Consider the following 9,253-nt stretch of genomic DNA (forward strand, 5'->3'; position numbering starts at 1 on the left):
CCCCTCGGTATACGGGCCAGTGCTCTAACCAGTGAGCACACCAGCCAGGGCTGTGGAGTTGGGTTTTTGTTTGTTTGTTTTGTATGTTTTTTTAAAAAATATATTCCAATAATTTTTTACAGAGAGGAAGGGAGTGGGATAGAGAGTTAGAAACATCAATGAGAGAGAAAAACACCGATCAGCTGCCTCCTGCACACTCCCCACTGGGGATGTGCCCGCAACCAAGGTACATGCCCTTGACCGGAATCGAACCTGGGACCCTTGAGTCCACAGGCCAATACTCTATCCACTGAGCCAAACCGGTTGGGGCAGAGTTGTTTTTAATTAAGGCATTGGAAGGTTACCCTCTAGACAGCATGTCTTGACCCTACACTGGGAGTCTCGATGTCCCCACACCGGCAGCAATGATAATGATCGCTAACGCCGTTGAGCGCTCTACACTGCATTAAGCACGCCGCTTATATGTCCCAGCTAATCCTTACGACGACCCAGTAGGGGCGGCAGGAATTATCTTCATCTACTGATGAGGAACCAAAAGGTTCAGACAGGTTCTGGAACGAAGCTCACATCACACAGCTGGCCAGGAGCCGAGCGAGCTCAGCACCCAGAGCCCGTGCTGTGAGCCACACTGAGCCCCAGGTAGGTGGGTGAGCATGAGGTTATGCTTCATCCCACACACAATTACTCAGACGCCTCGAAACTAAAGAAGGGAAGTTGGGGCCAGGACGAGGGTGAGGTGAAGTGCTCAGGATGCAACGTTTAAGGAGGCGCCCACTCCAAGGGGCTCCCTGTGATAGAGGCGAAAGTACAGGTCAGCCCCCAAGAGCGAGTGCCTCCTTAGATGGTGCATCCTGAGCCCTGGGCCCCTCGCCTGCCGCACCTGAGCCCTGGTCCCGAGGGTTATGGTGTGGATTTTGAGATAATGTACAAGAGGAGGCCAGCGTGGATGGGGCTCATCTGTGAACTAGAATCTGGGAAGGAGTGAGTTGTGGCAGGTGGGCCGGGCATTTCTTACCTGCTGAGGATGGGTTCTGTCCAGAGGGCTGACTCTCAGCTTGTTTTTCTTACTTATTTCTGGGAAGTAGGCAGAGCCAGGCAGAAAAATTGAGTCGGAGTGGGGAGTGGCATGCTGTTTCTGTTTGTGGGAGACACACATCGATTGGTTGCCTCCCCAACCGGGCCAGGGATCCAGCCTACAACCCAGGTGTTGGACAGAATCGAAACCACGACCCTTCAGTCTGTGGGCCGACACTCTAACCACTGAGCAAACTGGCTAGGGTGCTGTTTGTGTTTATAGGGCCGATAAACATCTGAAAAGTGACCCTGTAGGGTGCACTCAAGAGGCTGCCTTAGGAATGCCCCCTTGGCACCCACTTGGGCCTGACTTTGCCCGTATCTTGACCCAAGATTCCTTCTAATTCACAATAATTATGTAGAAGACGTAACTTTATGTACTTGAGTGAGAGTGTGTGTGTGTGTGTGTGTGTGTGTCCATTGACACACTTTGGAGTTCCACTGTCACATTTAATGCTGGAACAGCCACGAAAGGATTTGGAATGGAGTGGGTTTGAGTTTCAGAAGACGGACAGATTTGTTTATCATCTTAGGGCGAGGAGCTGCTGATTGCTTCTGTTTCCTGCAAAATCAGCTGGGCTGACTTCTAAAACTAACCAAACGGTAAACAGGCTACAACCAGCATAAAGAGTGATGAGCTGCAGTGTGGCGGTGTTTCGCCCTAAAGTGGGGTTTCCATTTTTTCTAGAGGAGTGCGTGACCTTGACCAGCAGGAATTTTTTGGGGGATAAGATTAGGCTGGGCTGGACTCGGGAAGATCTCCGGTTTCTAGATGGCGCCGTCTGGGTCCTTTTCATCCTGATGTGGGCCTACATTTCATAAGTATCCAGTAGTGAGATGCTGTCTGTCTTTGTGTGGGGCTGTCTTTTAAGCTGCGGGCTCGGATGTTTGTTTGCATGCGGGAAACACCCACAGTGTTGTAGAAAGAGGATGAGAGTCTTCTGTGGTGGGAAACCAGGTTCAGATCACAGGTCTGACTCTATGACCTGAGACACCCTGAGCCGGTGGTTTCAGCCTCTCCGGTGCCTCCCCTTTCAGCTGTCAATTGACAGCCACACCTCCCCGCCCTCCCTTTTGTGGGGGTGGGACAAGGCCACCTGTCAAAATACACAGAAGACACAGTCACAATCCGTCTTGTCTTTCCTTAGATTGGTGAGTGTTAAAAGGTGACGTTTCCATTTAAAACGCCCCGTCTCTGCACATTTCCATCCCGCTCTGCCTGCTGACGCCTCGCATGAGGACATTACTTAGGCAGCAAGGCCATGTGCTGTGTCTGCCCCGCCCCTCCAGTTATCTTGAGATCCAACCAGAGTCAGTGTGGAGAGAGGACACGTTAAGTGACTAACGCATGGACTGCATCTGCAAATGAGAATGCGGGAAGCAGTGCATTACTGACACTCCCGCCATGGAAGTCCTGTCTTGCCCCAGAATCAGGATGCTTTTTTCTCAACAAACTGCACTGTTTCAGCTCAACTGCCAGGAGTCTCATTTCTGCCCACCTGATTATTATATAGTAATGTTCGAAGGAGATGTCACTGTCACACCACTGTACCGTTTCCCACCCACCACCCACAGGAATGGCTAAACTAACAAAGGCTGGGGCACCCACTGAGGGTCAGAGTGCTGTCGGGAGTGCCAAACGTTGCAGCCACCTAGAACCATCTGGTTGTCTCTTACAGAGTTAAACCTGTGCCTTCCTACTTTTGACCCAGGCATTTCGCTCCTCAGTGTTTACCCAAGAAGTGGCCCGGTACATCCACTCACAGTCGTGCAAAGGCATAGGTCCAGCACGCTTAGAAAAATCAAAAACGGGAAACGGCCTACATCTCCATCAACAGGAGGATGGGTAAAGGAATGTGGTAGAAATGCGGTCCATGCTGTTTCTTTTTAAATTTCTTTCCGACTTACTGTGATGCTGCCTGAATACTAAAAAGCGTTTCCCACACTCCCCGGGCATGAGAGGTTTTGTGTGACTCTTTGCCCGTTTCACGGGGCGGCCGCTGACGCCTGTCTTGTGTGTGTGGTTCCAGATATAACCTACGAGGTTGACTTGAGTAAGGAGCAAGCCATGTCGGTCACCATCGAGCCGAGGCCCGTGAAGCTGAGCCGCCGCTTCGTCCCCGGCTGCTTTGTGTGCCTGGAGTCTCGGACCTGCAGCACCAACCTCACCCTGGCCCATGGCTCCAAGCACAGGATCTCGTTCCTCTGCGACGACCTGACGCGCCTGTGGATGAACGTCGAGAAAACCATAAGTACGCCCGTGGTCGGGGCGCTCCCCCCTCCTCCAGGGCCGCGGGCATCTCTCTGCATCCTGCCCTGTCTTCTTGGCGGGGTCCACAGGGCAGGGTGTAAATAGTATGACCAGAAATGTCCCCCACGGTGCCGGGCGAGCAAGGGCCACCAGGAAGCGAACCAGGAGGTGGAGACCTGCCTCCCCTGGGAGCAGCCGCCTCCGCTGGAACGTGCACCCTTCAGAAGGGCTGTGTGTGACCCCTGTCCATGCTCACGTCTCCTCAGACTCCCCATGTGGCACCCCCTCCTTCTAGTCGTGGCTCTCCCCCTGCACGCCCCCTGCTTCCACGCTCACTGCCCGCTTGTGGTCTCCCACATGAGACTCCAAGTCTTGAGTCTTGGTTTGTCTCTTTTTTGTTGTTGTTGTTATTAATCCTCACCTGAGGATATTTTTTTCCATGGACTTTTAGAGAGAGTGGAAGGAAAGGGTAGAGACAGAGAGAAGCATCTATGTGAGAGAGAAACACATCTACTGGCTGCCTCCCACACGTGCCCCACAACTGGGGATGGGGATCGAGCCTGCAACTGGGCCGGAATCGAACCTGTGACCCTTCAGACGCTCTTTCCTCTGAGCCGAACCGGCTAGGGCTATTGCATTTTACCCCTTTAGCCCCTAGCAGGGCTGGCCATGTGCTAGTCACGTAGTGAATGTGTGATGAAGGTGGGGCAGCCAGACCCACAGTCACCTCCCTGCGGGGCCCCTGTGATCTCCGGCGTGGATGCTCGCAGAGTCTCTGCGGGTGCAGGAGCCGGGGCCGCCCCGTAGGAAGTGTCAGAGCTGGAATGCCAGCTGAGACCCCCAGCTCCACGCCCTGCTGTCACCACTGCACAGAACTGCCTCCCGTAGACAGGGACACTGGGCAACAGGCCTGGGCGGGGAGACCTGTGCCCTGCCCACCTGGCACTTAGCACCTGAGACACAGAGGTGACAACCTGACAAACAAGAAGAGAAAGTTCAACCCTAAAAACTCCCCAGAAAGTTGGTCAGCCAGGTTAGGAAGAGTGTGAGAGAGCAGGACGGGGAGCTAGAAAGGGAGCCGGAGTCGGGGACAGCGCGGGAGGAAGGACCAAAGGGAAAAGCCAGGAAGCCTGGGGCCGACTTGAGAGCTGGGAGGATGCTCTTCCTGTCTCCTCCCGGCCTGGGTACCACGAGCCCCTCTTTTCCAGGCTGCACGAACCACCAATACTGCCACAGGAGGTCCTACTCCCTCGAGGTGCCCAGGGACATCCTCCAGCTGCCCGTGCAGCTGCACGACTTCTCCTGGAAGCTGCTGGGTCCCAAGGACAGGCTCAGCCTGGCACTGGTGCCGGCCCAGAAGCTGCAGCAGCACACGCAGGAGCGGTTCTGCAACAGCAGCTTCAGCTACCTGGTGGCCGGCACTGGCCCGGGCCAGGACCTCTACTTCGGCTCCTTCTGCGCCGGAGGCTCCATCGAGCAGATCCAGGTGAAGCAGAACGTCTTGGTGACCCTGCGCACCTTCGCCCCCAGCTTCCAGCAGGACCTCTCCAGGCAGGCCCTGACCGTGACCTTCATACCCTCCTTCAAAGGTAAGGACGTCTTTCACCTTCTTCCGTCTCCAGGCCTTTCCCACGCGGGCACTCCTCTGTTTTGCTTTTGTGATCGTCTTACTCCAGTTGTCAAATTGAAGAGGACAGATAGCTGAGGGGGCTGGACCTCACACCAGACATTTGCGTCCCGATCCTGATTCCACCGTTAACCTGGAGTGGAAAATTCCAAGGCCCTGTGACAGGGGAGGTGATGGTTGATGGCAGCAAAACCTATAATCGGATTCGAGTCTTTCTTGGAAGCGGCCAGAGCATAAGTTAGAACTAACCACATAGTCCCAAGTCCCGGATGTTTAAGGTGGTGACCTAAAAACCCGTATGCGGGCATTTTTATGATTCTGATTTGAGAATTCGGAATGCAGCATGGAGAGCGCCAGAAAGGAATGCTGGGAGAGAGAAGGATCTAGAACTCCAGGGTCCCGTTTTCCTGGGAGAGGACGGTGAGCTTCTGTGTCCCAGGCAGGAAATGAGGTCTAAATTGGTCATGAGGGTGACGCTAGAACTCTGCATGGCTGATTTTATTTTTTTTATTTTTTATTTTATTTTATTTATTTTTTTTCTTTAAAGCATGGCTGATTTTGAAAGTCACAGTCGCCATCACAAATTGCCCAACGTGAGAGGCAATTGGAATATTGACCAAGGGCTTTCCCTGAGGTTTGCTTCACACCTTTGTTCTCAGGCATGAGTGTGAGGAAGAAGAACCTGTGGCCCTAAGATTAAGGTCCATCTAGGTTGCTGGAGATCTTTAAGATCATCAGAGAAATTCCTCCTGGGAGTTTGTGAAAGTAACACACTCATCGGGGTGGGGTTATCTCCCCGGGGGTCAGGAGTAGATGAGTTGACGTGTCAGAGGCACTGCCTGCTTTGCAATTCCAGAAATCTTCTGAGGACCTGATGGGCCTTTTGTTAGTTCGTTTGTTTTGTTACTGATTTTTAGAGGGAGTGGAAGGGAGAGAGAAACATTGATGTGAGAGAGAAACAGCGACTGGTTGCCTCCCGCACAAGCCCCAATTGGGGATCGAACCCGCAACCTAGGCACGTGCCCCGACAGGGAATGGAATCCACAGCCTTTTCGATATACAGGACAGAGCTCCAACCAGCTGAGCCATCCATCCAGGGCCAGGACTTGAGGTTTTAATCTCAGAAACAGAAATCGGTATATACCCATCCCACCGTGGGGCACAGGTGAATGTTAGCGATGCTGAGGGCATTCTTGAAAGGAAGCCGAGATAACCACCCGTTTGGCAAACTGGCCTGGTTTTTTGCTTTTTGATTTGACTGAGACTCTCATCTTGTGCTGACCCAGACAGTAGCCACGGGTCACCTGTGGCAACTTAAATGTAAATTCATAGTAAAGAAAGTTTGAAATGCGGTTCCTCGGTCACACCGAGCACGTGTCAGGTCTTCGGCAAACACGTGCGGCCGTGGCTACTCCCGTGGAAGGTGCAGATGAGAACAGAAAGCTCTGTCGGACAGCTCTGGTCACGACACTCCACCATCTTCTCCGCCGCCGCGACTTCTTCTCTCCCTTCCGATGGAAACGTCTGTGTTCCTTCTCTTCCCTCTCCTGCAGAGGAAGGTATTTTCACGGTGACCCCGGATATGAAAAGCAAGGTCTACCTGATGACCCCTAACTGGGAGCGGGGCCTGCCGTCCCTGTCCTCGGTGTCCTGGAACATCAGCGTGCCCAGCGACCAGGTGGCCTACCTGACCTTCCTGAAGGAGCGGACCGGCCTGGTGTGCCAGACGGGGCGCGCGTTCATGATCATCCAGGAGCAGCGGACCAAGGCCGAGCAGTTCTTCAGCCTGGAGGAGGCGCTCCCCAAGTCCAGCTCCCACCATCACAACTTCTGGGTCAACATCTCCAACTGCAGCCCTGTGAGTGGCAAGAAGCTGGACCTGCTCTTCCAGGTGTCGCTTACCTGGAGAACGCTAGGTAAGGGCCTTCGGGGTTTTTCGGGGATGGTAATGGAGAGCAAATTGGTGGCTGAAGGGGAAGGAGCAAGCCTGGGAGGTGAGTCAGAAAACATAGCTTTGAGTCCTGGCTGTCTGTGTATCCGTCAGCTATTGCGTCAGTAATGCTGTGTAACAAAACACCCCAGGACTCAGTGGCTTAAAGACAGCCATTGTTATTGCTCAGATGGTGGCTCGGCAGTTCTGATCTGAGCTGGACGTATGCATCCGTGGGCAGCATGTGGGTACAGGGGGCAAAAGAATGGGTGGTGGTCATCTTTGGAGGCTATGTACTCAAGTCCATCACAGACCTAACCCCACACATCTCCCCTTCTCTATGTCTCTGCTCACAGACATGACTGTCATCCTCATTGCTGTGGTGGGAGGCGGCGCCTTGCTGCTGTTTGCCCTCGGACTCATCATTTGCCTTGTGAAAAAGAAGTAGGTGGAATTTCTCTGTCTTCGGCTGATCTGATGACCCCTTAGATCACAGTGACCTCTCACTAATTATGGAGCTTTTTGCTTGCTTCCCATTTCCCTCCCAAAGATCGATGTTAAATCATATTGCCAGAAATGAAGTATACTTAGAGGGGAAGAATATCCCATACCTAGCGGGGCCGGGGGGGGGGGGGGTACGGACAGGACAAAAAGCCAAAATACAGGTGTGGTGACATAATGAGCCTGCAGTGTTTATGCAGCCACCTCAGCACAAGTCCCCTGGACCCATTAGACTGTGAGCATCGTGTGGGTGATCTGGGCGGGGTCATGGCCACATGGGCCCCGCCAGTCCAGCCCTGCAAACTCCCTCCCTCCATCACCTGAGCTAGAGACAGAAGCTGGTCCTTTTAAATATTTACTGAGAACAGTAGTTTCAGGTTCAAAGACTAAGCGATTTATGGGGCATGGGGGAGACACAGTCTCTTCTCCCGCAGCCCAGGGGGTGCAGGGATCTGAGTTCCAGCAGGGAAGGGCAATGGTGCACATCTAAGACCGTTGTCTTCCTGACTTCTGTCTTGCTCCCTCTCTCAGTAGGAAAAAGAAGATGAACAAGGGCCCAGCCATAGGTATCTATAATGGCAACATCAATACCCAGATACCGATGCAGCCAAAAAAGTTTCCGAACGTACAAAAGGACCATGATGCCCACGTGTACGCCGTCATCGATGACACCATGGTGTACGGGCATCTGCTGCAGGATTCCAACGGGTCCTTCGTCCAGCCCGAGGTGGACACCTACCGGCCCTTCCAGGGCCCCACAGAGGACTGCCCTCCCTCCTTCCTCCTCCCATATTCCAAGGTCCCAACTATAAAGTTGACCACAAAGGAGTCATCCCCTGACTTCAATCCTGAGTCTGACAGTGAACCGTACACCTTCTCCCATCCCAGCAAGCAGAACGGAAGTGACGGGAACACAGACATTCCCTTGCTGGATGCCCACGAGCCAGCGGAGACTGGGGAGTAACTTGGACCCATCCCAAAGACTTTGCATAAAGCTGGGCGCTCACGAGAAATCCCAAAGAAGAGGAATTGTATGGAAGGAACAGCCGCAGGTTTTCCTGGACACCACCAACTTCTGATTTCCAAGTGGACTCATTCCGACGATGAAGATGTTGAAGATGATGAATTCTGGTCTGGATACAGTCATCGTGGCTCATGTCCTTCTAAACTCAGGTTGCGTTAGAAACCAGCCCGTAATGAGAGAGAAGTGTGAGCCACCCCGGGACAGGGTTGCAACAAGCCCCGGATTGGGGTTTGGACCTCTTTGTGAGGCGGGTGGAGGGAAGCGGGGAAGGGGGGCATTCTTCTGCCTACACTGCAGGAGAGACTACGAAACAATTCAGCCCACAAGTGTGCTTTGTTTAGCCAACAGTATCTTGTTTTGGAATTGATTATTAACATTTAAAAACTGATAAAATGTTTACATAACAACCCAGATCCTTCGATCTGGCCGAGCTGGGCCTCACATTCTCACTCGGGAATAGCCACATTGAGAAACAGCTCCACTCTAGCTGGGGCATCTGGTCTACCAGCTCACCACAGCTCCCCCACGCCCTGTCACCCCCCACACTGAGGCTCATTGTCTGTTTCTATTGATCAGCTTCCCCCCACAGTTGCTTCTCTCATAATGAAAGGAAACATTTGGGACCTGTATCTCGTATCAAATGAGAAGACAGGCCTCGAGGCTGGCGTGTGTTTCAGGAACGTTTTCTTACTCACGGGCCACACCCCTCATTTACTATCATTGCCAGCCCGGCTCCTGTGGGTGCCTGCCTTTGCGGGGCCCCTGCCCACAGCTGGGAGGACACAGTGTGCTACGGCTTGTCAGCACAGCCCCAGGTTCAATGCCCCGGGGGCAAAACCTCCTTTG

The 9,253-nt window shown here is 53.2% G+C and overlaps 1 protein-coding gene across 3 annotated transcripts in view; it reads left to right on the plus strand.

Moving 5' to 3' along the window:
* CDCP1 (CUB domain containing protein 1) overlaps positions 1-8,693 on the plus strand; it is a 31,895-nt gene extending 23,202 nt beyond the window's left edge. For 2 of the 3 annotated variants that reach the window (XM_059664333.1, XM_059664335.1), the window contains exons 5-9: positions 3,105-3,326; positions 4,534-4,914; positions 6,506-6,868; positions 7,239-7,326; positions 7,915-8,693. In XM_059664333.1, the coding sequence (XP_059520316.1) occupies positions 3,105-3,326; positions 4,534-4,914; positions 6,506-6,868; positions 7,239-7,326; positions 7,915-8,347 (1,487 nt within the window). In that variant the 3' untranslated portion in view covers positions 8,348-8,693. The remainder of the gene's footprint in view (positions 1-3,104; positions 3,327-4,533; positions 4,915-6,505; positions 6,869-7,238; positions 7,327-7,914) is intronic. The other variant, XM_059664334.1, reaches the window with a different exon arrangement.
* Positions 8,694-9,253: the final 560 nt, after the last annotated feature.

The sequence above is a fragment of the Myotis daubentonii genome, chromosome 14, assembly GCF_963259705.1.
Source record: "Myotis daubentonii chromosome 14, mMyoDau2.1, whole genome shotgun sequence".
NCBI classification, from domain to species: Eukaryota; Metazoa; Chordata; class Mammalia; order Chiroptera; family Vespertilionidae; genus Myotis; species Myotis daubentonii.